General features: G+C 44.6%; 2 protein-coding genes across 13 annotated transcripts in view; one reads left to right on the top strand and one right to left on the bottom strand.

Annotated features, from left to right (window-relative positions):
* Positions 1-386: 386 nt before the first annotated feature.
* Positions 387-13,359, top strand: CENPV (centromere protein V). Of its 8 annotated transcripts, XR_007514030.1 has the most exons (7): positions 387-803; positions 3,204-3,302; positions 4,470-4,550; positions 4,710-4,779; positions 5,674-5,728; positions 6,304-6,537; positions 7,681-9,953. XR_007514030.1 is itself a non-coding variant. In XM_049859802.1 (6 exons), the coding sequence occupies exons 1-6, from the start codon at positions 415-417 to the stop codon at positions 13,357-13,359; spliced, it is 879 nt and encodes a 292-aa protein (XP_049715759.1). In that variant the 5' UTR covers positions 387-414. The 8 variants fall into 8 exon arrangements, 5 of the variants coding, with proteins under 5 accessions (XP_049715759.1, XP_049715764.1, XP_049715763.1 ...); XR_007514029.1 differs by lacking the exons at positions 6,304-6,537; positions 7,681-9,953 and adding an exon at positions 11,853-11,869 and having other exon boundaries at positions 5,674-5,743; XR_007514028.1 differs by lacking the exon at positions 7,681-9,953 and having other exon boundaries at positions 5,674-5,743; positions 6,304-6,318.
* Positions 13,360-13,531: 172 nt separating this feature from the next.
* Positions 13,532-27,322, bottom strand: part of PIGL (phosphatidylinositol glycan anchor biosynthesis class L) — a 110,964-nt gene continuing 97,173 nt past the window's right edge. Inside the window, exons 9-11 of one of the 5 annotated variants that reach the window (XR_007514021.1) lie at positions 21,460-21,567; positions 13,949-14,279; positions 13,532-13,604 (exon numbers count right to left, since the gene is read on the bottom strand). The gene's annotated coding sequence lies outside the window, so the exon portion shown is untranslated. The other 4 variants (XR_007514024.1, XR_007514025.1, XR_007514023.1 and 1 more) reach the window with 4 other exon arrangements.

The raw sequence follows: 27,322 nt of genomic DNA, 5'->3' as shown, positions 1-27,322 counted from the left end.
CATTTAATTACAACAAACAAAAAAATCTGTTGACCATCAATAGCATCCAGACGCTGTTTTATAATCTGGCAAGAGAGACCAAGTTTAAGTATTAGGATTCTGGCTGCTGTTTATCGAGCAGGTGGGCGCATCTTGAAGGTGAAATTATCCCCGGCTGCCGCTGGGACGTGGCTGAGAGTTCAGGCCCGACCCCGGACTGCCCAGGCCAGGAAGGCACCGAGGCAGGAGGCGGCTTCGTAGGCCGAAACGGGCCCTGGGGAGTCCGGGTACTGGAGGCCCGCAGCTGGGCAGGTGCAGGCCCCAAGGCAGGGCGGCCCAGCGCAGCGCCCCCTGTGCGGGCGGGCGGGCGGGCGAGCGGCGGGAGCGCGCGGGCGGGTGCGCGCGGCGAGGCCTGTGTGCCAGGCTGCGGGAGCCATGCGGCGGGCCCGGAGCGGCGTGGCGGCCAAGCTCCACGCGCAGAAGCGGCCCGCGGCCTCGGTGTCCGCCGCCTCGGTCCCCGGCGCCAGCCGCCTACGGCGCCCCGCCGGCCAGGCCAGGGGCAGGGGTCGGGCGGCCGGGCGGCAGCCGCCGACAAAGCGGCGGGCGAGGCGCTCGTCGCCGCGGGCCCAGGAGGCGCGTCCCGGGGAGGCGCAGCCGCCGCCCGAGCTGGCGCTGCACCCGCCGCCGTCGCCCCCGACCCCCGCGACCCCCGCGTCCCCGGCGGCGGCGCTGGACCTGGGCGACCAGAGGGAGCGCTGGGAGACGTTCCAGAAGCGGCAGCGGCTCACCTGCGAGGGCGCCGCCAAGCTCCTGCTGGACACCTTGTGAGTGCGGTGGGCCCGTCCCGGTTCGGCGCCCCGTCGCCCCCAACGCGGCCCGAGCGCCGCGCTGCCCGCACCGGGCCCGGCGATAACCGTAACGGCCGCGGGGACGCGCACAGAGCCTCGGCGAGGCCGGCGTGGCCCGGACCTTGTCCCTGGTCCTGGAGCGCACAGGGCGCGCGGGCCTCCCCGGGGAAAGAAGGGGGCCGGCGTCTTCCCGGGGCCGCGTCCTTCTCTGTGTCTGCACAGGGTTTTCTTTCTCCGGGCCGTGGGGGCAGGGTGAGTCGGACAGGGACAGGGGTTGAGAAAGGCTTTAATACTTTAGAACTATTAAGTATTTGAACGATTAAAAATAATGTTGACATAAGATGAGGTATTTCTCACCTGTCAGGTTGGCATGAGTACGTACTTAACATTTTTTTAAAAAGCCATAACCCCCTAAATTGATTTATGCAGAAAACGTATAACACTGCACCGTGTTTGTTAAAATATCCACGTATAGAAAAAAAGTCCGGAGGAATCTAACAGGAGATCCGTTACTGCTCCAGACACTGCTTTAGGGGACAGGCGGCTAATTGATCCCGGAGAGAAGAAGCGATGCTTTGGGTTTAGGAAAGCGGCAGGGCTCCCTGGGAGCGAGGAGGCTTTTACCCTCACCGGGTGGCCCTCTCTCCAGCTCTGCTGCTGACGAGCCCCGGCCCCTGAGACGGCCAGGAGAGGGTTTCAGAGGTGCCCACGACGTTGGAAATTAGCTGTGAACTCTGGCGAGGACTGCTTTCCTTCTCCCAAATGTGACAGCATTTGGATCCCTGCCCTGTGGAATAATGGTGCTACCCACTAATAATATATCTAATAAGTCAGTTATTTTATGAATTGAAAAGCTCAATCAAAGCACTAGGAAAAAACAAGAACAATTGCGTAACAATCTGAGAATTACGCCTTTTCTTGAACAAAAATGTTTCTTTGTCCTTGTTCCAGAAGAAATTCTCTTACGATGAGTCTTCTCAGAGAGGGAATATTTGGTTTTCTCCGTGCTTGACTTTGTGCTTTATCATGTTGGACTATCGTGGCTGGTATCATGTTGGACTTCGTACTTTATCCTTTTAGATTCATCATTCATCAAACATCTGTTAGCTATAGGGAATATAAAGATCGTCAGAACTGTAAGACTCAGATTTGAGGTAAATTTTACTTTAAAACTGATAAGTGGTCAAAAAAAGACTTTAAAATATCAATATAACAAGATGAGGTATATTTCACCTGTCAGATGGGGATGAGTATGTACTTACATTGAAAAAAAAAACCATAATCCACTGAATTAATTTATACACAAAATGTATAGCACTGCATTATTTTTGTTAAAGTTTTAATGTATAAAAAAGTCTGGAGAAATATATAGTAAATAATAACTGTGGATCCCTCTGGGTGTTAGGATTATGGAAGACTTTCACTTTTAACATTATCTATTTTTGTAATGTTTGAACTTTTTACAATAAGCATTATTTGTGTAGGCAGAAGACTTTTTAAGTACATAAAACTGAATGATTCAGCTTGTAAAGAAACGCGAAAAAGCGTTCAGTCTGAGTCAAATAAATAAATATTAAAACTGCAGCAAGCTATTTTTCTTGTAATTATTGCTTGAGAAGCTACAATGAAATGTTTCCTCATTCTTTACTGGTAAGAATATTCAGCCCTTTTGGAAAACTATTTATTGATATTTATAAAATCTTAAAATGTTCAACTATGGCCTAGTTTATATGTAATAGGTTTAAAAAGGACTAAGATTATATGTAATGTACACATATAGCTATGTAAAAAGGCATGTGAAAAACACTGGAGGGGGATATAGCAAAATTATAACAGCCCATGTTACTTTCTCAGAAGTCTTTTCTAAACCACCCGACTCACTCAGATACTCTGCCTTACTTTTTCGTAGCAGCCTATACCAGTTTTATCACAACTGTAGTGAAATATTCTTTGGGTGATTTGTTTTGATAGTTGCTTAAGGCTGGTAAGAGACAACTCATGTCTGCTGCCTGGCTCACAGAAAGTCTTACCAAGTATCACGTATAAGTGAGAATGTTTGGGTTGTGGGATTAGGATCCTCCCCTCATTACCACATTTTCCAGATTTTTGGAATGTTTTATTTTGTAATTTAACAAAATTTAAGAAATGAAAAGAAGAAAGCTCATGGACAAAGAAGGCATTGAACGCTTTCTTTTATAAAGTTGATAGTCCCTCCTTAAAAGCAGAAATGCATCTGTCATGTATAAAAAATTTTGTCCTGTCTTGCTTCTTTCAACAATAATAACAGAGAACAAGAAATAGAGATCTCGAGCTGTGAAATAAGGCCCTGCCAGATTCTTCAGGACCTGTTATCTTTCTGGTTCTTGTTTCCTTTAGTGAGTACCAGGGCCTGGTGAAGCACACAGGCGGGTGCCACTGTGGGGCTGTGCGCTTTGAAGTTTGGGCCTCAGCAGACTTGCACATCTTCGACTGCAAGTGAGTATTTTCTCCTGCCAACTTGGCTTCAAAGGATTGAGAGTTAAAATGAAATGCTTCAAAGTAATCGGGGGAATTGTGGTATAGCTGAAACAACCTTGGGCTTGAGTTGATAATTGTTGAAGTCAGGTGATAGGTACAGAAGGATTCGTTGTTCTTTCTTTTTTTAAAAAGGTGGGGGGCATTCACAATAACTGAGCCTGCTCTGTGTGTGTGTGTGTGTGTGTGTATGGTTTGTGGAGCCTGCTGTGTGTGGTGTGTGTACTTGTGTGCATGTGTGTGTGTTGTGTTGAGCCTGCTGTGCGTATGTGTCTGTGGTATGTGGAGCCTGCTGTGTGTCTTGTGTGTGTACGTGTGTACATGTGTGGGTGTATGTGTGGTATGTGTATATGGGAGGATGTCACAGAGCTTACTCCTACAGTACAGCCCCTGGTGACACTAACAGCTGGGTCCTCAGGGCCACCCCCCACCCTCAGGCTGAGACTGCTGCTGTTGGCGGGGAGGGTTGGTTAGCTGGGAGGTGAGCAGGCTGGGCACTGAATGAGAAGCTGCAGGGAGAGTTTCCCTCGGAGCCCAGAGTGGGAGAGGGTAGGTGAGAATCGGGAGTGCCCCCTGGCAGCTCACCACACTCGGCCCTCCCACTCTGTTCCTAGATACAGCAGATGGTAGTGCCTCTGCCTGTGGAGGGCCTGCTCTCAGCACCTTCCTGGCACTGTGACAGAACAAGGACGTCAGACTCTAACTTCCAGGCCAGTAGTTGGCACAGAAATAATTATTCAACTGTATCCAGTCTTTTGTACCCCAGGTGGTATTTGAATTATGTATAAATAATAAATAAACACCATGGAATTACTCAGATGGAGAAGCAACCAGGCTACTAACAACAGATTCCAGATTGGGAAAGAAGCATCATGGAGTAGTTAGAAGAATCTGTACTAAATTAGACCTTCAAAAAGGTAGACTAAAAGGAGGAGACTTAGATTTAATTCCAGAGACGGTGGTTCTGAGGGTCTGTTCTGCTTGGAGCCAGGTTTTCTGGAGATGAGGAAAGAGAGAAACTCAAGCGTCCTTGTTCATTTTTGGCATGAATATCCAGGAGGCATGAGACTGTCTGAAATTTGTTTTTTGAGTGTCTCTGGAATGCAGCGTTGCTTTCCCCTTTGTCAGGTCTCCCGAGGGATGCGTGGCCTCACCTGTTGGCCCGGGGGACCTGTGGGCCCTTCTGTACATGCAGAGCAGGAGCTCCAGGTGCTGGCCCATCTCCAAAGCTCCCCCTTCCCTGGTTGGTGCTGAAAGGGCTTCACCTTTGGGGTCATCTGGCTCTTGGAACACATCAGGCTGGGCCTCTGGGCAAAAGAAGATGCAGATGGCTCTTCACAGTCGGGGATTTGCTCTCTCTCTTTGTAGCTGCAGCATTTGCAAGAAGAAGCAGAATAGACACTTCATTGTCCCGGCTTCTCACTTCAAGCTCCTGAAGGTTAGTGCTTAAGAGCAGGGTCAAGGTCTTCAGACCCCGTTGTGAGGCCCCTTGGGCCCCAGGTTGCTGCGTGCCCTCGATACAGTGCAGGACAGGGAGCAGCCGGCCTGTCAGGGAGCGCTTGTCTCCTTTACTCAGGTGTCCTGTTTGCTGGTCTTAAAAGGTGATGGCATTTTTTTCCCTTTATGTTTTGGGTACGTACTTGATATTGTGGAAACATTTTAAAATACAAAGAATCAAAATAAATAACATCACCCAAATCCTATCAACCAAAGGTAACCACTGTTAATATTTTGGTATATGTCTTTGTAGGTTATTTTCTACAAAAGTAAATACATTTAAATATATTGTGTATATTTTTATCAAAGTAGGGCTTTACCAGTCTTTCTATTTTATAATCTACTTTTGTCATTTCCCAATGAAAAAACATATATTTAAACATTTTTAACTTTAATTGTTTGGGGGAATTTTTTATACTCGGTACAAAATTTGAAAGACGCCAGAGTACATATACAGTGAAAAGCCTTTCTTCTCCTTTAGCCTCCCAGTTTTCCTCTCCCTCACAGCCAGTTCCTGGTTTACTTATACCATCACTCCTAGATTTGAAACTTATTTTGTTATACGAATGTACCATAAGCAGATTCCTGTGTTTGGACTTTTAGGTTGAGTCTAATTTTTTTTCCACTTATTAATAAACAACACAGTTATGAACCTCCCTGTGTACAAATGTTTGACAATTTAGAAATTATTTCTTTTGAATCAGATTTCTTAGAAATAAAATCTTCGGGTCAAAGAACACAAACTTGAAAAAAAAAAAAAGCTCTGGTATATTACTGCTAACATGGGTGGGGTGGGGCTTTAATGCCATCCTTTGTTCCCGTTCCCCCATTGCAGTCCTGACCAGTAATCTTGGCGTAACGGTTTCCACGTCTGCCTCCATTGCTGGACCGTGAGTGTCTCCAAGGCAAGCACCACTTCCTTCATGTCTGGCTCAGCTCCTGGATCATCAGACTTGGCATTCAGGGGGCACTCAGTGAGGGTCGGAAAGGAAGGACTAGCAGAGTGAATGCCTCTGTGAATCCTGGTCTTTCTGAGTTAGATTTAATCCCAGATGCTTGGGGCCAGTTTACCAACTTTTCTTTATCTGCACCTTGATCCTGGAACATGTTGATGTGTAGTGTGGGTTGTCTGGGGGGTGTCTGGTGAGGGAGGTAAGAGAAGTGGCAGCATACCTGTCCCCCGTCTTTCCTGTAGACACGTAAGAGGGCCAGTATGCTGTTGTGTGCCTGCCAGAGGCTGTGGTCCCAGGCCAGCTTTGCTCCTAAGCACCTGTGACAGTCCCTTTCTGAAGACACCACCAGGGACAGTCTTGGGTCTCTGAACTGATGCTTATCCTTGGGCCTGCTTAGCAGCACATTTTTCTGGTGCTCTAGAGCACCATTCTCTTTCTAAGCCCAAGCCCATTGAAGGAGCAATTTTCTGTTTGTTTTTTAAATTAAGTTCAAAACTTATTTTTTCTTTCAGCAAATAATTATGGGGCACCTACTATGTGGCAGTGTACCTGGGTGGTGCAGACAGTTATTGCACTTGGCTGCTAACTGAAAGGTTCAAGATTTGAGTCTACCCAGAGGCACCTTGGAAGAAAGGCCTGGAGACCTTTGAAAACCCTGTGGAGCACCGTTCTACTCTGACATACTTGAGGTTGCCATGAGTCAGAGTCAACTTGACAACTGGTTACGGTGTGGCAGTCACTGTTAGGTGCTGAAACACAACAGTTGATATGACTGACAAGGTCCTTGTTTTCTTGGAGCTTACATTCTACAGAGGGAGGAGACAGATAACTAAGAAAAAAAATCCAGTAGTTTAAGTGCTATGTAGAGAATTAAAGTATGGCAGTATGGTAGAGATAGCTGGGTGCCTACTTTAGGTTGGCTAGGGAAGGTCTGTCTGTGGTGTTCAGATCTGAATGATGAAGATGGTGTGTATGTGGGGGGCGTGGGCAGGAGGGGTATCCTAGGCAAAGGGGAGATAGCGCAAAGGACTTAAGGGGCATAAGCTTGGAATGTTTGAGGAGCTAAAATTGGCCCCTGTGGCTGGAGCGGGGGGGTGGGGTTGAATGGGGATGAGAGTAGACTGAGATGGGGTTGGAGAAGGGCAAGACTGGCTAAGAGGACCAGCTTTATTCTTTGTGTAGTCTGAAGCCCTTGGAGTTGTAAGCAGGGTAGTGACAAGACCCAATTGAACATTTTAAAAGATCTCTTTGGCTGCTATGTGGAGAATGGATTGTACGGAGGTAAGTGTGGAGATGGAGACAGTTGGGAGGTCGTCACAGTAGACCAGGGAGCAGTACATCAGGGAGCAGATGATAGGGCTTGGATTAGGATGGTAGTCATGGAGATGGAAAGAAAACAGATGATTGGAGATATGTTTTAGAGCAGTGGTTCTCAAACTTCAGGGTGCTCATGACCACCACAGATTGCTGGGTCTTACTCCTGATTCAGTAGGTCTGAAATGGGGCTCCAAAATTTGCATTTCTAACAAGTTCTCATAGGAACTCTGGTAGCGCAGGGGTTAAATGCTTGGTTGCTAGCCAAAATGGTGGTGGTTCGAACCTACCAGCCACTCCTCAGGAGAGAGATGTGGCCGTCTGCTTCCGTAAAGATTTATAGCCTTGGACAAAATCATACAAGCTTCTTAGACACATCCAAACACCTTGAGGGATGGAGTTACTGGGGCCAAAGGTTGGGGACTGTGGTCTCGGGGGACATCTAAGTCAATTGTCATAATGTAGTTTGTAAAGAAAATGTTCTGCGTTCTACTTTGGTGAGTAGCGTCTGGGGTCTTAAAAGCTTGCAAATGGCCATGTAAGTAAGATACACCTATTGGTTCTATCGTGTTCAGAGCAAAGGAGAATGAAGAAAACCAAAGACACAAGGAAAATTTTAGTCCAGAGGACTACGGACCATGTGAACCACAGTCTCCACAAGCCTGAGCCCACAACTAGATGGTGCCCGACTGCCACCACTGACCACTCTTGACAGGGATCAAAATAGAGGATCCTGGACAGAGCAATAAAAAAAATGTACAATAAAATCAAATTCACACACACACAAAAAAAGATCAGACTTACTAGTCTGACAAAGACTGGAGGAACCCCTGAGACTGTGGCCCCTGGATACCCTGCTAACTCAGAACTGAAGCCACTCCTGAAGTCCACCTTTCAGCCGAAGATTGAACAGTCTTATAAAACAAACAGTAACACATGTGAGCAACGAGCTTCTTAGTTCAATCAAGTATACGAGACCAAGTAGACAACACCTGCCCAAAAGCAAAGGTGAGAAGGCAGGAAGAGACAAGAAAACTAGATGAATGGATGCAGAGAACCCAGGATGGAAAGGGAAAGGGGGAGAGTGCTTACACATTTCGGGGATTGCAACCAATGTCACAAAACGATTTGTGTATAAAGTTTTGAATGAAAAACTAATTTGTGCTGTAAACTTTCACCTGAAACAAAAGACTTACAACCTCAGAAACCCTATGGGGAACAAGTTCTCAGGTGATGATGTTGGTCCGGGGACTACACTTTGAGAACCACTGTTTTAGAAGAAGCGTTGTCAGAATTGTATAAAAGATTGGATGTGAAGGCGAGGGCAAGAGAGGAAGTAGTTCCGTCTAAAGTGTTGGGCCTTTTTTTGGAGGTGGAGTTGGGAGACGATGTGCAGAAATGGCACCTTGCAAGGGAAAGGAAAAAAAGGAAAAGCAGTCATCAGCCTTGGACCTCAGATGGCTGAAGGAGAGGAAGTATTTGGTGTTAGCCACATTTTTGCGTATCCTTTAGTGACACTTTTGTCCATGTCATTGATCTCTCTGGCAAAGAAACCATGTCACTGGTGGGACGAAGTTGAAGGCTGACCAAGATGAATCCTGACCATATGCTGCCATGTCAGCTGCCCTGGATGTGGCCCATAGGTGAAAGGAGCTGGGCATCCCTGCCCTACACAGCAAACTGAGCCACAGGAGGAAATAGCAGAAGATCCCTGGACCTAGGGCTCAGGCTATCCTAAGAGCCCTTGCTATCTCAGGAATGAAGATCAGATTGAGGAGGTCACCCCCTCCCCTTCAACAGCACCCACGGGAAGAGGGGCTCGCCGTAGTTATCATCTGTGAACAAAAGCTCCTTACATTATTGTTTTCTCTTAATAAATTGCCTTTGTGTAGGAGAATGAAGAACACCAAGGACACAAGGTATTTATGAGCTCAAGAGACATAAAGGGCAACATAAACCTGAGACTACGTCAGCCTGAGACCAGAAGAACTAGATGGTGCCTGGCTACAACCGATGACTGCCCTGACAAGGAACACAACAGGGAACCCCTGAGGGAGCAGGAGAGCAGTGGGATGCAGACCTCAAATTCTCATAAAAAGACCAGACTTAATGGTCTGACTGAGACTAGAAGCACCCAAGTGGTCATGGTCCCTGGACCTTCTGTTAGCCCAAGACAGGAACCATTCCCAAAGCCAACTCTTCAGACAGGGATTGGACTGGACAGTGGGATAGAAAATGATACTGGGGAAGAATAAGCTTCTTGGATCAAGTAGACACATGGGGCTATGTGGGCAGCTCCTGTCTGGAGGGGAGGTGAGAGGGCAGAGGGGGTCAGAAGCTGGCTGAATGGACACGAAAATAGACAGTGGAGGGGAGGAGTGTGCTGTCTCATGAGAGGGAGAGCAATTAGGAGTATATAGCCAAGGTGTATATAAATTTTTGTATGAGAGACTGACTTGATTTGTAAACTTTCACTTAAAGCACAATAAAAAAAAAAAAAAGCCTATGTGTGAAATGTTGAGCACGAGTAACTAGTTAAAGGGAGATCCCAGACCCTGGGGAGAACCCACTGTGGGGGGTTCTGGGAAAAGTTAATTTGAAGGTGTCTTTTGAATGTTCATGTGGAGATATGAAGCAGGCAGCTGGAGGTACGTGTCGGGTTCCGGAGAGAGAGCAGAGCTGGAGCTACCGATTGGGGAGTTGTTGGCATATTGATATTGTTTGAGCTATGGGATGAGGTAACGTCATCTGGGGAGATGGTGTAGCCGGAGAAGGGAGAGGGCCTAGGACGGAACTCTGGGACTCACCAACATTTATAGAGAGTTGAACAGAAGAGGAAGAAAAGCCAGTGGGGGGGGGGGGGCCTGAGAACAATGTCTGGTGGGGAAGGAGAAAAAAAAAAAAAAAACAAGAGTGTGTGCTGTCCTCAGAGGCGAATGTTTCAAGATGAAAGGAGCACTACTGAGAAGTCAAGAAGAACAGAGACCCCTGGACACCCTTTTAACTCAGACTGAAGGCACTCCTGAGCTTCACCCTTCAGCCAAAGATTAGACAGGCCTGTATAAAACAAACAGTAGTACATGTAGTTCAACCATGTATACGAGACTAAATGGGCACACCAGCCCAGGGGCAAGGACGAGAAGGCAGCAGGAGACAGGAAAGCTGGACGAATAGAAATGGGTGACCCAAGGGCAAGAAAGGGAGAGTGTTGACAGTCATAGGGTTGGCAACCAGTGTTGCAAAACAATGTGTGTATTGTTTAATGAGAAACTGATTTGCTCTGTAAACCTTCACCTAATGCACAATTAAAAAAAAAAAAGTGACCATTGGATTTGTCAACATGGTACCCATTAGTGATCTCTAACTGGGCCAGAAGACAGAAGAAGTGATCAAAGAAGTTGAATATATAGCTGAGTTTGATGATGATAAACCAAAAAAACCAAACCCATTGCTGTGTTGATACTGAGTCATAGCGACCATCTAGGACGGAGTAGAATGCCCTGTAGGGTTTCCAAGGAGCAGTTCTTAACCGCTCTGTCACCAGGGCTCCTTGATGATGATAGACCATACCTTCTAGTGGGGAGTAGGAGAATGCGGATCAGACAGTAGATGCATAGACTAGCATGGGAATGAGGGCCTGGAGGTCACTGGATTACTTCTAGTGATGCATGAGGTAAACTAGGATGTGAGGCATCTCATCCCTTCTCATTCGTTCATATCCTTTGCCCATTTTCCCATCTGTATTATTTATCGAGGAAATTAGCCATTTCTCTCTGTGGCAAATATTTTCCTCCCTAGTTTGTCCTTTGTAGATTAGGTCAGATAGAATCACCTGTTTTTTTAAGGCCTTGAGCAGTGCTGTTTGGCAACATGGAGAGCCACTACCTAGGGTGGACTGTCTTCCCATTTAGGCCCTGTGAGGCATGCATTTTTACTCCCTGACACTGACAGGGTTATGCTGTCTTGCCATGGGCCCTGGAAAGCTCTAGGCTATGTTGTTGTGTGTGCAGTTGACCTAATGGAAGCTCTGAGCTGTTATATGCAAGCTTGATTTGTCCCTGGACAGTGTAGATAGTCCCTGTCCTCAAAAACCTTCCAACCTTTTATGGGAGACAGATACTGAGAGCCCTATGAAAGGAGGATGGCTCCCCCACATTAAGCCTTTCAAAAGTGTCATGGATTGAATTGTATCCGCCCAAAATATGTTTCAATTTGGCTAGGCCTTGATTCCCAGTATTGTGTGATTAGCCACCATTTTGTCATCTGATGTGATTTTCCTGTTTTGCAAATCCTGTCGCTATGATGTTAATGAGATGAATTATATGTAGTTATGTTGATGAGATCTACAAGATCAGTTGTGTCTGAAGTCAATCTCTTTTGAGATACAAAAGAAGCAAGCAGAGACACGGGGACCTCATAGCACCAAGAAAATAGTGCCAGGAGCAGAGCACATCCTTTGGACCTGGGGTTCCTGTGCAGAGAAGCTCCTAGTTCGGGGGAAGATTGATGACAAGGACCTTCCTTCAGAGCCAACAGAGAGGGAAAGTGTTCCCCTGGAGTTGGCGCCCTGAATTCGGACTTCTATCCTGTTGGTCTTTGAGAGAATAAACTTCTGTTTCTTAAAGCCATCCACTTGTGGTATTTCTGTTGTAGCAGCACTAGGTGACTGAGACAAAAAGACTGTTTGTTAAATGACTTATTAAAAAAATTCTTAGTAAAAAGAGAACACTTCTTTGCTTTTACTTAGGGAGCTGAGAGCATGACCACGTACACGTTCAACACGCACAAAGCCCAGCACACCTTCTGTAAGAGATGTGGTGTTCAGAGCTTTTACACTCCCCGTTCAAACCCTGGAGGCTATGGTAAGTAAAGGAGAGGGAACACGACCTCAGGTGGGGCACGGAGAGGCTCTGCAGCTGTTCTAGGTTTAAAATACTGGTTGGCAGGATGGGAACGGACATGTATGGCAAGCCTACTGCTTTGCTAGGCACTTCTGCATGAATGATTTAGAAGAACAGGACTCACTGGTAGAGCCCTTTAGAATGTGAGACTCGCTCTGGTCAGATTTGTCTAAGTCTCGCATCTGACTATGGTAAAAACCGTTTGGGAGAACATCCAGGTCCTGATTCTCACTGGTACTACCAAAGCTATCTGTCGCTGTGGATGACGTTGAAGGGTAGGGAGCAGGGGTGGGAGATGGGCCTGTGGGCAGAGGGAGGCAATTTTAATAATGCCTGGGACTAAGGGGCAGTGAAGGAAGCAAGGCATTGATAATGCCTTGAAAAGAAAAAAAAAGTTAAAAAAACAAGGAGAACCTGAAAGCCCCTCTTGAGGTCCTGCATGAATCTGGAAAACAAAACACAAACAGCCCTTAACTTAGATCAGTGTTCAGAATTGCTGTGTGAATTGAGTGGGAACCGGTGGCTGAAGATGTTCCTGAGGAATCTTGCTCTCTGTGTAGACGTACCCTTTCGGGCTGTGGTGATGCACTGTGACTATGACTGTGTCATGCCTTGTGGTGGGGGAGGATATGCCATCACCCTTGCCCCTTGTCACCCCGTTCTGTTAGCAGCTTCTGATTGTTCCTCATCTACCTACCTTGTGGAACAGGAAGAGGTTATGAAAAGAATAAAATCCTGTACAGATAGGGAGGTATTTAATTCTTAGGAAGTTATCTGTCTAAACATACAAACCAAAACCAAACCTGTTGCTGTCGAGTTGATTCCGACTCCTAGTGACCCTGTAGGACAGAGTAGAACTGCCCCATAGAGTTTCTAAGGAGCGCCTGGTGGATTCGAACTGGTGACTATTTGGTTAGCAGCCATAGCTCTTAACCACTACACCATCAGAATTCTTAAGGCTGCCAGTCAGATTGCTCCTAGCTTGAACCTGTATTCTGTACTTCCACTTCTACTACTACATTACAGCTTGTTACTGAATGACGTCCAACCTTGGCCATCTCTCACTCAAGAAGTCTGGTCCCCATCTAGCAGATGGGGTAAGTTGTAAGACATGGTGTCTAACTTGGAATGCCTGGTATGTAGTAGAACTATGCTTGCAGGTGAGGGTTTGTCTATGAGCCAGTCGAGTGTCTGGTTTCACTCGTATTTGGGTCCCACTTCTCTCTAGGAATCGCCCCGCATTGCCTGGATGAGGGCACTGTGCGGAGCGTGGCCATTGAGGAGTTCAATGGCAGCGACTGGGAGAAGGCCATGAAGGAGCACAAAACCATCAAGAACATGTCTAAGGAGTGAGCTTCTGCATCTCGCTTTCTGAAAAGGAGGACCAGTTGGGACTGGCGCCTGCTGCGCCTGCTGCGCCCCAGAGGCGCTCGTGAATGTGGCCGACCCCGACTGTGCTTCTCTTGGCCAGCAGCCGTCTCGACCTCTGCCGTTTGCTCCGATGCCAGTTTCTTTAGGCAGCTCTTTGTCCTTCCTCAGCCCCAATTCTGATGCAGGCTAGCTGACGTCCTTCCATCTCTTCCCAACTTTTGTGTGATCTTTTAGAAAAAAATAAATATTTTTAACATTAAAGCGGTTACAGTGGTTTATCAGCTTTTTTGCACTTTGATTTTGCTTCTGAGGTGAATAAATTCATAGTGGATATTAATTGAGCACCATCAAGATACTTGCAACCAAATAGGGAGAGAGAAATGAACAGTTATTAGACATGTAAGACTGTGAATCATTATAACCTGCGTGAGTTATAAAGATAACATGAGATTTAGGAGTTCAGAGGAGAGAGAAAGCTAGTGTCTTAGGCTGGGTTCTCTAGAGATCCAAAACCAGTGAAGTGTGTAAATTATTTATAGAGGGAGAAATTTATATCAAGGAAATGGCTTACGCAGTCGTGGAGGCTAGAAAGTCCCAAGCCTGTGGGCCAGGCAGGGTTCTCCTAATTCACGCAGGCCTAGGGGATGGCGAACCCAGGATCGACGGGTCAGACAGCAGGCCTCTGGCTCACAGATGTGGAGGTCAATGAATCCCAAGATCCACAAGTTAGATGGCAAGCCTCTGGCTCACAGGTCACGGGAGGCTGATGATTCCCAAGATTGGCAGGTAAGCTGCTAGTTCAGGTCCCAAGAACCAGAGGCCAGATGAACAGGAGCCAGCTGAAGGATCACGAGTGAGCAAAAGCCAGCAAGCTTTGCCAGAAAGTCCACCTATATTGGGTGCTGGAGAAAAAGGCATTAGCCAGATCAATAGCTGCACGCCAGGTACCAGGAGATGTATTAATTTCCTCAAGGTATGAAACCACATCTGGAATAGTATCTGCAATTAGAGTCATCACCTGGTTAAGTTTTCAACAATCCACTGTCATTCTCTAAGATCTGTCCTTTTTTGCACAGGCCAAATAGGCGAATCAAATGGGGATGTGGGGGAATAGTCCTTGATGGTGGAAGTAATCTCTGCAATCCCTCTAGGAATGTGATATTGCTTTTGGTTTCCTATTTTCCTAGGTGAGGGCAGTTCTAATGGCTTCCACTTGTCTTTTCCTACCATAATGGCCCTTAACTCCAATTGTCAGGGATCCAATGTGGGGGTTCTGCCAGTTGCTGAGTATATCTATTCCAATTATACATTCTGGAACTGGAGAAGTCACTACAGGATGAGTTCAGGGACTACTGGACCCACTGTGAGACAGACATGAGCTAAGACTCCATTAATAACCTGACCTCCATATGCCCCCACTCTGACTGGTAGGCCACAGTGACGTTTTGGGTCTCCTGGAATTAGTGTCATTTAGAGCCAGTATCCAGTAATCCCCGAAAAGTCTGATTATTTCCTCTTCCCCAATAAACAATCACTCTTATAAAAGGTCATAGATCCCTTTGGGGGAAGGCTGGGAGAAAGATTAACAGTATAAACTTTTGGCAGTGTAGTCAGGTCCTTCCTCAAGGGGTTTGGCCTCCCCTTCATTCAAGGGGTTGTGGGTCTGTAAACTTGCTCAAGTCTGGGAATTGATTGAGGGGCTGTGACTCTGTATTCTGGCAATTCAAGTTAGACTGCCATTCACTTGAACTAGAATTTGTAGGTTTGTACAGATCAAGCAAATATTTGGTAGATTTCTGACCTATTTAATTCCTATGGACACCATGACTAAGTAGCCAATGCCATAAATCTACACGAGTCAATTGTTCTGATTACTGCTTTGACTCTGCTATCCACTATGGTAACCATATCCATCTTGTCATTGTTGATTGAATGCTGCCACTTGGCCCCTACCACCACAAGCTCCAATCAGCCCCAATGTACTTAAGTGTCTTAATTCAGTTAGGGCAGTTTCCACTGTCAAATCTGACTTACATAAAATAGCAATCACAGCAGTCTTCAGGGATGCTGGGGGTGCCCTTCACAAATTTGTTCCTCACCATTGTGGTAAAAGATATGTCCTCTGGGCACTCCATGTGTGGGTATGTGGGTCTAACCTGATAAATTCACTCTAACATGCCAATTTTTCTAAGCCTTTGGATTCCTTCTATAGTATACCAAGGCAGGTCTGGCACTTCAACTTGATTTAGTGTAGGCCACCGCATAATCCGTGCTTCAGTGAACCAATCAAATAAACTATTAGACCCCTTCCCATCCTCTCAAGCTGAAACATTGAATGAAGGATCTGTGCTTAGTGGGGCTATATCAATAAACTCAGACTAATCCAACTTTACGTCCCACACCATGTAGCCATTCCCCCACATACTCCCCAAGTTTCTGTTTGTACATATTAGAAAATTCGAGCAATTCTTTCGGAGTTTACCATACCTCCTCCAGGGTCACACTGTGTACTTCACCTTTTGGGGCTTGCTGGGACTTAAAGTCTAGTTATAGGTCTAGAAGCAAAAGTGGGTGGTAGGGATGTGTTCTGAGAACATTCAGCAACATCTTTTAAGGCATCTGCCTCAGGTAATGTCCCAGGCAATGACTCACATGCCTCCCCAGAGGATGCCACAGAGAAAGGCTCTTCAGACACAACTGGGTTAATCTCATCAGATGAGGGTGAAGGGTCTAGTGGTTTTATTGGGGAGGGTAGTCTAGCGGACAAACATGGAGTAATCTCTTCAGATGGGAGTGAGAGGGCTGGTTCTATTGGCAGGAGTGATTCAACGGAATTTAGGGGCTCAGTGTCCCCAGCTTCTTGATTATCTGCTCATATGTCCCCATCCCAAGCTTCAGGATCCCATTTCTTCCCAATCAATGCCCTCATTTTAACTTCAGACACAATTCGAGTTTGGGAATTGAGTTGGCATTGCAATTCAGCCACTCTTACGATAAGACTCTGGGCTTGGTTTTGGCAAAATCAGCTATGGTACTATTAGAAATAAGGCTCTTTGAAGGCACAAGTGGAAACTTTGGGTTTATGCAGCGCGTGAGCTGTGGCTCTGAAGCCCTGAGCTCATCTCTTTATTTCACCACTTCGTCTAGCGAAAATAGGACCAACCAACCAGCTTCCTTATGCTTCTTATTATGACAAAATTGTAGAAAGGTACCAAACATGCCATTACTCCAGGCCTTGCCTCTCATCAAAACCTGATCTACTGGTGGTGATATTTTGTGTATTTGCATTGCCACGTCACTCCATGGATTAGCAGTGTTCTCTTTACTGCTGGAAGCAGAGTCGTCAACATCTTTAAGACATACCAGACTTGAGAACCAATTTAGAAAACTCATCCTTACAACTGTGTTTCTCTAGAACCACTCTAGGTACCAAAGGTCTTAGGCTGGGTTTTCTAGAGAAGACCAGTGAAGCATATAAATGTATACATATATGTATGTATGTGTGTGTATACATACGTATATATACGTGTGCGTATAGATATATATCTCTCAAGGAAATGGCTCATGTGGTTGTAGAGGCTGGAAAGTCCCAAGTCCGTGGGTCGGGCTGGAGGTTTCTCCTGACTCACGTAGCTCAGGGGCTGGCAAACCCAAGATTGGCAGGTCAGACAGCAGGGCTCTTTCTCACAGGCTGTGAAAATTGATGAATCTCTAGATCAGAAGCTAAGACAGCAGAACGCTGGCTCACAGCTGCAGAGACTGACAAATCCCAAGATCAGCAGGTAAGCTGCTAGCTCAAGTCCCAAGAACTGGAGATCAGATGAACAGGAGCCAGCTGGAGGATCCAGGGTGAGCAAAAGCCAGTGAGTTTTGCCAGAAAATCCACCTATATTGGATGCTGGCCACACCCCCAAGGAAACTCCCTTTCAGTGGATTGGCTGCTCATAACATCTCATCATGGAGGCGAATACATCATTACATAGCTGTCAAACCGCATCATAATTGTCAAGCCACTGAGAGTCGTGGCCCAGCCAAGTTGACACACAACCTTAATCATCACAGCTAGTCAAAGAAGACCAGAGGAGGGTATGATTTGAGTTTGTAAGTTTATTTGTTTTTAATATTTTATTGTATTTTTGGTGAAAATATACACAGCAAAACCCGCTCCCATTCAACAGTTTCTACACATCATGTTCAATGTCATTGGTTACATTCTTCACATTGTGTCAACATTCTCATTATTTCCATTCTAGTTGTTTCACTCCCGTTAACTCAGTCTCACTGCCCCCCACAAGGTTCTCATTTATGTAACTGTTGTCCTTTTGCTCTCATATAGACAATCTTTTAAGAGTGCTCTACTCAAGGGTGACATTCTTTACTTTTTGTGCTAACCTGCTATTTAGTTAAAAGGTGACTTCAGGGGATAGTTTCCCTTCAAGATTTAAAGAGTATCTCAGGGTAGTAGTTTTGGGGATTCCTCTACTCTCAGTGGGTCCAGTAATTCTAGATTCATTAAAAATTTGAAGTTCTGTTCCACATTCTTCTCCTTTTCTATCAGGATCCACCTATTGTATCCCTGATTTGAATGTTTGGAAGGCACCATATAGTTCTTTTTGTCTCAAGGGTGAAGGAGGCAGTAGCTCATGGAGACAATTAGTCCTGTAGTCCAGTTCCTTCTCTGATTCTTGGGTTTCCTTCTTTCTCTTTTGTTCCAGAAGAGTAGAGACCAATAGTTGTATCTTAGATGGCTGCTAGTAATCTTTTGAGACTCCAGAGACTACTCACCAACCTGGATGGTAAAGCATCAGCTTTAAGAACTATATTATACCAATTGTCTGAATTGCCCCACAAGACCATGACCCTAAGTCTTCAAAACAAGAATTGAGTTTATTTTTAAAGGAAGCAAGATTTGGACAGATAGGAGGGAGAAGTAACTGTGAACAAAGATGTGGTGTCATGGATTGAATTATGTCCCCCAAAAATGTGTGTATCAGTTGGGCTGGGCTGCAATTCCCGGTATTGTGTGATTTTCCTGTATGTTGTAAATCCTGCCTCTATGATGTTAATGAGGGAGGATGGGTGGCAGTTTTGTTAGTGAGGCAGGATTCAACCTACAAGACGATTGTGTCTTGAGGTAATCTCTTGAGATGTAAAAGAGAGAAGCAGAGAGACAGGGGGACCTTATACCACCAAGAAAGCAGTACTGGGAGCAGAGCATATCCTTTGGACCCAGGGTCCCTGCCCCTAAGAAGCTTCTTGACCACGGGAAGATTGAGGACAAAGACCTTCCTCCAGAGCCGGCAGAGAGGGAAAGCCGTCCCCTGGTGCTGATGCCCCAAATTTGGACTTTCAGCCTACTTTACTGTGAGGAAATAAATTTCTCTTTGTTAAAGCCATGCATTTGTGGCATTTCTGTTATAGAAGTACTAGATGACCAAGACAGTCTTAAACCAAGAACTGAGTTTATTTTTAAAGGAAGCAAGGTTTGGACAGATAGGAGGGAGGATTAACTCAGTGAACAAAGGTGTGGACACTTGCTATAGCCAGCTGGATCGGAGGCTTGTGATGGAAAGAAGTATAAGAGAGGTCAAAAAGGTATGGAGAAGCCAGACTGTGGATGGTTCTGGATATTAGGCTCAGGACCTGGCTTGTATGTTCACAAGCATTGGGGAGTCTTGGACAGCTTCGAACAGGGTGAATAGTGCCTGGCCCGTTACACAGCCCTTTGACTTATTTCCATCTCTTCTCTCTCCTTGTGTCACATTGCTGCATGTTGCAATTAGATTTTCACAAAACATTCCTTTCATTATCAAGTACTGCGTATATAAAAAAATACATAGTGGCAAATGCTTAATATTTGCTCTTTGCTCAAGGAAGATTAATCATGAAATGATTTGTAAGGTAGTCTAGATGAAGAAAAAGCAAAGAACAGGGAATGTGGATTCCTGGGTTTGCTTGACTGGTGTTCTGTGTGGTCACCACCTTTTCAGAGTCATCAAGAGCTGTTATGCTCAGACAGTATGGTTGGAAGGAGCTGGGCAACCCAAGGGAATTGGATTTTCAGAGTCAGAGCTCCAGGTATTCTTAAGAAATAAAAAAAAAATTTTAATTATTCAGGTAAAACATGAACATATTCTGATACAGTGGAAGTCCCCTCTGCTCTGCCTTTCCCATTGCAGTATATAAAAATACATAATGTCGCATATCTTTTAAAAACATAAATGACATACTATACCTTTAGTTTTGCAACTTGCATTAAAAAACATCTTGATCTTTCCATATCAGTATCTTCATTATTGTTGCATAGTATTAATATAGTTTTTCTCCCCTTTTTTACAGCTTTTTTGAGATGTAATTCACATACTACACAATCCGCCATAATCACAGTCAATTTTAGAATATTTTCATCACCTCAAGAAACCCCATATCCTTTAGCTGTCATCTGCCAACCCCCACCTCCCCACCCGCAGCCCTAAGCAACCACTAATCTACTTTCTATAGATTTCTCTATTCTGGACTCTCTTCTAATTAGAATCATATGGTATATGGTCTTTTGTGACTGCTTCTTTCAGGTAGCATAATGTTTTCAAGGTTCATCCATATTGTAGCATGTATCAGAATGTCATTCCTTTTTATGGCTGAAAAATATACTATTGTATGGATATGCCACATTTTGTTTATCCATTCATCCTTCTGTTGAGGGACACTTGGGTTGTTTCCACTCTTTGGCTTTTATAAATAATGCTCTTATATACATTAGTGTACAAGTTTCTGTAGGGACATATATTTTCATTTCTCGAGTATACACCTAGGAGTTGAAATGTTGGGACATACGGTAATTCCATGTTTAATCATTTGAGGAACTCCCAGATTGTTTTCCAAAGTGGCTGCACCATTTTACATCACCACCAGCAGTGTTTGGTGGTTCAGATTTCTCCACATTCTTGCCAACACTTGTTATCCGATTTTTTTATTTTAGACACGCCAGAGAGTGTGAAGTGGTATCTCACTGTGGTTTTGATTTGCATTTCCTTGAAGACTAAAAACCAAAACTCATTGCTGTTGAATTGATTGTGACTCGTAATGACCCCATGGGGTATAGTTTATTTAACCATTCGTTTTTCCATGGAAATTATTGCTTTTTTGTTTTTTGCTGTTACAGAGAATGTTGGTAATTGATACCCTTTTACATGCCTGTTTATATACGTATGTATTACTTGAGGAGATGGAAGCAGAATTGCTGGATTGAAGGATATGCATATTTAAAATACTAAGATGCCCTCAGAAAGATTACCATCTTAAAACGTTCATCAATCCTGTATGCAAGAGAGTTCCCTTAATTGTGACTGATTTGTTGGGCAAAAATTTCATTTTTAAAGTTTCCATTTTTATGTTTTTTGGTCATTTTTATTTCTTGTTCTATGAGTTGCTGGATCATGTCCTTTGCCCATTTTTCTTTTTGGGCTATTTGTTTTTTTAATCCACCTATTAAAAAAAACAGTAATGAACAAGTGTTTCAGATACTTTTTAAGAAAAATTTTTATTGTGCTTTAAGTGAAAGTTGACGAATCAAGTCAGTCTCTCATACAAAAATTTATATACACCTTGCTATATACTCCTAGTTGCTCTCCCCCTAATGAGACAGCACACACCTTCCCTCCACTCTATTTTCGTGTCCATTTGGCCAGCTTCTGACCCCCTCTGCCCTCTCATCTCCCCTCTAGACAGGTGCAGCCCATATAGTCTCATGTGTATACTTGATCCAAGAAGCTCACTCATTTTCTATCCCATAGTCTAGTCCAGTCCCTAGCTGAAGAGTTGGCTTTGGGAATGGTTCCTATCTTGGGCTAACAGAAGGTCTGGGGACCATGACCCCCGGCATCCTTCTAGTCTCAGTCAGACCATTAAGTCTGGTCTTTTTATGAGAATTTGAGGTCTGCATCCCACTGCTCTCCTGCTTCCTCAGGGGGTTCTCTGTCAGGGCAGTCATTGTTTGTAGCTAGGCACCATCTAGTTCTTGTGGTCTCAGGCTGATGTGGTCTCTGGTTTGTGGCCCTTTCTCTCTCTTGGGCTCATAATTACCTTGTGTCTTTGATGTTCTTCATTCGCCTTTGCTCCATGTGGGTTGAGACCAACTGATCCATCTTAGATGGCCGCTTGCTAGCATTGAAGACTCCAGATGCCACTCTCCTAAGTGGGATGCAGAATGTTTTCTTAATAGAGTCTATTATGCCAGCTGACTTAGATGTCCCTGAAATCATGGCCCCAAACTCCCACCCCTGCGATGCTGGCCTTTGAAGCGTTCAGTTCATTCAGGAAACTTCTTTGCTTTTGGTTTAGTCCAGTTGTGCTGACCTCTCCTGTATTGTGTATTGTCTTTCCCTTCATCTAAAATAGTTCTTATCTACTATCTAGTGAAAAGCCCTCTCCCTCACTCCCCCCCCATAACCATCAAAGAACATTTTCTTCTCTGTTTAAACTGTTTTCGAGTTCTTATAATAGTGTTCTCGTACAATACTTGTCCTTTGCAACTGACTAATTTCACTCAGCATAATTCTTTCCAGATTCCTCCATGTTATGAAATGTTTCATGGATTCATCACTGTTCTTTACTGATGTGCAGTATTGCACTGTGTGAATATACCATAATTTATCTATTCATCCGTTGATGGGCCCCTTGGCTGCTTCCATCTTTTTGCTATTGTAAACAGTGCTGCAGTAAACATGGGTGTGCATATATCTGTTTGTGTAAAGGCTCTTATTTCTCTAGGATATATTCCAAGGAGCAGGGTTGCTGGATCATATGGTAATTCTATTTCTAGTTTTTTAAGGAAGTGCCAAATCGATTTCCGAAGTGGTTGTACCATTTTACATTCCCACTAGCAGTATGTAAGTGTTCCAGTCTCTCCACAACCTTTCCAACATTTAGTGTTTTGTGTTTTTTGGATTAATGCCAGCCTTGTTGGACTGAGATGGAATCTCATTGTAGTTTTGATTTGCATTTCTCTAACAGCTAATGATCATGAGCATTTCCTCATGTATCTGTTAGCTACCTGAATGTCTTCTTTAGTGAAGTGTCTGTTCATATCTTCTGCCCATTTTTTCATTGGGTTGTTTGTCTTTTTGAGGGTGGGTTCTGCAGATGGACCATGGGCACCCAGTGCTTTTGTTTGTAAGGACTGGGAGGTACCAGTTATCCTTGGACCCCTGTCACGGGTGGTGGGGTGACGTGAGTGGAGCCACCAGTCCTTAAGCCCCTAATGTGGGTAGTGAGGACCCTGTTTAACAGGCAAAGCGGTGTCAAACATCAAACACCCATCTATCCACCGCACAGCTGAAACAGTTGCAGTCTGTCAACAATGGCCTATTCTCCTGAAATAGGCCCACACATGTCCATGCAGGGGGGAAGGTATTCAAACTCCATGGACTGCTTATACCTGGACAGGAGCCACTTCTGTCCTGAGCTCCCCAGGTTAATGGATCTGGCAAATTATCTTTTCCCCCAGTTGTGAATGTATTCCTTCTCCAAGGCCAGGGGAATGGGTCAGGGTGCTCAGCAGGGCCTATGTTAGGCCCAGGGAAATCAACAGTCACTGAAGTCGGCTTGGGGGTGGGGCGAGGTAAAATATAAGTACTTAGTTTTTGCTGAGAGTGATGTTCCTCTCTGGTTCCGGAGGTGTGAGTAGGCTGTGCGGCTGGTGTTTCTCCCTAAGGAAACTGTGGCCAAACACTACCATCAGCCCACAGCAGTCGCTCAGGGGAGTGGTATCTGAGGGTTCCCAGCGATTTGGGTCCAGCAACTCCTCTCCACTTCTGAACCATCTCTCCCCGCCCCCACTCCCGCTTGGTCCGTTTTCTAACTTCGCCTTTGATGTTCAGGGCTCCTAGCTTGTTATAATCATTTCACTTGTTTTTTCGGGTCTTTGTTGTAAGAGGGATTATTGGAAGTGCCTGACTACTGTGCCATCTTGGCCCTGCCTCTTCAGATACTATTTTAAAACTTCATTTGTAGGTGTTCTTTACGCTCAGGATATTCTTTGATATGCATTTTGCAGATACTCTCTTTCAGTCTGTCACTTGTTCTGTTTTTAGAGTTTTAAAATTTTGATGGAATCCACTTTGTCAGATTTTTTAAAAAATTGGTTTTCTGGAGTATAAACATATTTACCTGTATTTTCTTCTACTGCTTTCATAGTCTCCCCCCTCCTCCAAATATAGCTCCTTAATCCATCTAAGTATTTTTTCTTGTAGGTAGTGTTTATTTTTTGCAAGTGGTATGAAGTAGGTGTTTAGCTCCCTACTCTAAAAATGTACAGCTGGCTGCCTCAACACTTTCATTGACTAATCCATTGATTCACTGATTTAAAACGCTACATTTACTAAATGGGATTGTTTCTGGATTCTTCATTTTTCTTTTAATCTATCTTTCTGTAGTTCCACAAATACCACATTTTTTTTTTTAATCTCTGAAGTTTTATAATGCATTTTAGAAAATCTAATAGGATAAATTTCCCCCTCATTATTTTTTGTGTATTTTGTCTTCCAGATGTATTTTAGAATTAATGTATTAGGTATAGAAAATCATGTTTGGGTTTTGATTGAGATTGCACTGAATTTATAAATTAATTTGGGGAGAATATGCTTCTTTAGAGCATTGAGTTTTATCATCTAGGGGTGCTGTATGTTTTACCAGTTGGTTTGTTCCTCCATGCTTTTCCAGTCAAGTTTTATGCTAGTCTCCATATAGAAGTATAAATGGCACATTTCGTTAGTTTTAGTCCTAGTTACTTGATTTTTTTTGTTGTTCTTGTGAGTGAAGTTTTGTTGTTTCTGTTTTTACATGTTGCAACTGGTTTTCCCTGGTGGGGAGAAATGCTATTGTGCTTGGTATGTTAAACTTTTATCTCGCCAGTGGTGTTCTCTCTCTGCTCTGAGGTCACCAGCAGAAGTCTGAAACTGTTAATGAGTCCCTGAGTGGAAAAGTGTCCTAGCTAGCGCCTACTTAGCCATCATCTTAGAAGTTGGTATTTTCCCATTTGTTTGGGGCTTACAAGAAGCAAGGATTTGATATCAGCCAGGAGCAGCTCTGGCTAAGACTGAGTGACTTGGAATATCAGATACCATCAGTAACAGCCTTGCAGCCTTGGAGTGAGCTGGAGAGCAAACCAACATGGAGGTCCTCTGCATGGTGTCACTTTCCCTTCTTGACTCCAGAGTCTCACTGTCTCTTGGTCATGAAGCTGCCTTTCACACAATATTCTCTTACATCCTCTGCTGAGGCGTTTGAGGGAGTATTTGTTGTATTCTCAATTCATAAAGGAAGAAAACTGTTTTAAAGACTTGCAAGAACTGCAAGATCAACCTTTACTTTAAAACTCAAGGTACAAGGGCCAGTGCTTACTTTTGTGACTTATGAAAATCTCAAGGATGATCTGTTGACTCCCTGTTCCACCTCCATTGCCCCTGTTGGGGTGGAAAGAGCAGTCCAAGCAGTAGATACTACGGTTGCTCGAGTCCCAGGAAAACTTACAGAAATTCCAAGGGGGTATACTTTTGCTGCTTCCTGGGGTTTCATTCAAGGCAAGAATGCCATCACCATACATTGACTTAACCCAAATCAACAGGGGAAATAACACATTGGTAACTCTAAGCTCATAGGCTCAGGTTAGCTCTTTATATATAACTAAAATTATTTCCCTTATGACCTCACCTCTACCAAACTCCTCCTCAAACCTTTCCCCAAGGTGGAGGTTAATTAAACCACGAATGGGGTTGGAGTCCCACTGGTAGGGATAGGACAGGTGGTAGTGCCTATAGGGTCCAGCCCTGACCAAGACCGTAGCTCTCTGATCAACCTAGTACTGGTTTTGGTTCACCCCCATCTTGTCCCAAGAATATAAACATTCTGTAGTTGTAGTCACTCTTCCATCCTGTTCTTCTCTCCATAAAGTTTGATTGGTTCACTTTTCCTAGAATTCACTGACCTCACACATTCTCTTTCTACCAACAAACCTCAATGCTTTTCATCACTGATAGACCAGTGGTCTCCATGGTAAAGTGCATACTCCAGGAAATGCTTGGTATGTGGAAAGAAATTTTGGATTTTATATTTATCTTTCATCATTTTAAAATGTCTTCTTTGTGTGTTTTATAACATATATACTAGCACTTAGAAGATAGGTGTTATTGGAAAATCAAAATTGGGAGATCATTGCCCTGGCCTGCTGGTTTGCTATGTTTTCTTCTGACCAGTATCACCCAGGCACCATGGTTCAGTATTCTGGTCGTCTGAGTACCAAGTCCATCGTTAGGAGACAGGCTGTTTGTGGCTGTCCAACATCGGTATAGAAGGAAACCTGGTGGTGTAGTGGTTAGGTGCTCGGCTGCTTACCCAAAGGCTGCTAACTGAAAGGTCAGTGGTTTGAATCCACCAGCCACTCCATGGGAGAAAGACGTGGCAGTCTGTGTCCGTAAAGATTTATAGGCTTGGAATCCCTATGGTGCAGTCCTACTCTGTCCTATAGGGTCATTATGAGTTGGAATTGTATATACAGGCTTTTCTTTTTATTTCCTGCTTTCCCCTTAGTTAATTTGGATACCACATTTTTCAATTCTGCACGTGGTTACATTTCAGTTCCTAAATCCAAACTTAATTGTGTATTTTTCTGCTCTTTGTCAGCCCTGTGCCATGATGCTTTACTTCCCTAGTCTCCCCTTGGCCCTGAGGTGCTTTTAGAACACTTTTATTCCTTTCCCCAATTTGGGATTTAGGAATAGCACCAGCGTATTTTGTATATTTTTAAAAACCAGAGCTATCTAGGACTTGGTGGGCCCTTCAAATGCACTAACCTAGGTCTGTCTAGCCTTTATTATCACCCATCTGTCATTTTTCTTTCCTGGTGGCATAGTGGTTAAGTGCTACAGCTGCTAACCAAGAGGTCGGCAGTTCAAATCTGCCAGGTGCTCCTTGGAAACTCTATGGGGCAGTTCTACTCCGTCCTATAGGGTCGCTATGAGTCAGAATCGACTCGACGGCAGGGGTCATTATTCACATGTGGATCTCCTAGATGTACTTTTTAAATCTCTTTTCCTTCACGATTTCCATTTTTACCTGATACTCCAGGTTATTAATTTAGTCCCTGCTGAGAAACATCCTTTTTTGGGCCAACGCCTAAGTTTTCATTATTGTCATGATAAAGTCTCTTCTGCTAAGCGCTACTTCAGTGAGATCTGCCAGCCCCAGGTACTAGAATTCCTCACCCTCAAAACCTCCTCAGGTGTATTGTGTGTGGCCGCTCATGGTGTTTGTGTTTCCTAGGGGCCAGGAGGAGTGTCAAAACAGTGAGTGCCTGGGAGACCCAGCAGTGTTAGCTCTGCTGGGTCAGTGGTGAGAACTGGCAAACCATAATCCCTCTACTGAAGCCAGAGTTAGAAGTTGTTTGCAGGTTTCTCTAACTCATGGTTACCCCACCCCTAACCAGGTGGCCCTCCCTGGACTCCAGGAAAGTAGATACAGCTCCCCTCTACGAGGAGGTTCTTACTTAGTTGGGGTTTTTGTTGTTTGTTTTTTTGCTGTGCTCCTTCAAGGAACCATGGAATTCTGATCTTTACTCCAGGCTTCAGGGCTGCTGTGCAGTTTTGCAGGTGGCTAACGACACAAGGGCATCTGGCTGTGGGGGTGAGTGGATGCTCTCACCACGTGAGTGTGTGTCTGCCTGGAAGAAGGGATGTAAACAAGTAATTTCATGAATAAGAATCAGTACAGAACTGGTTCCTATGAGGCAGAGGTTAAATATATTCCAGATTTCCAACTTCTCCAAGCTGCTGTGCCAACCCACCTGCTGACACCAGCCATTTCCCGTTCTTTCAGTACTCTCCTCCCCACTCACCCCCTTGTTGGGTTTGGTAATTTCCTGCAACATCTCACAGAACTCACAAACTGTACT

This window comes from Elephas maximus, chromosome 19 (assembly GCF_024166365.1).
Source record: "Elephas maximus indicus isolate mEleMax1 chromosome 19, mEleMax1 primary haplotype, whole genome shotgun sequence".
In the NCBI taxonomy this organism is placed as follows: Eukaryota; Metazoa; Chordata; class Mammalia; order Proboscidea; family Elephantidae; genus Elephas; species Elephas maximus.
The sequence above is the reverse complement of the archived record's forward strand: the minus strand, read 5'-3'. Positions and strand labels throughout refer to the sequence as shown.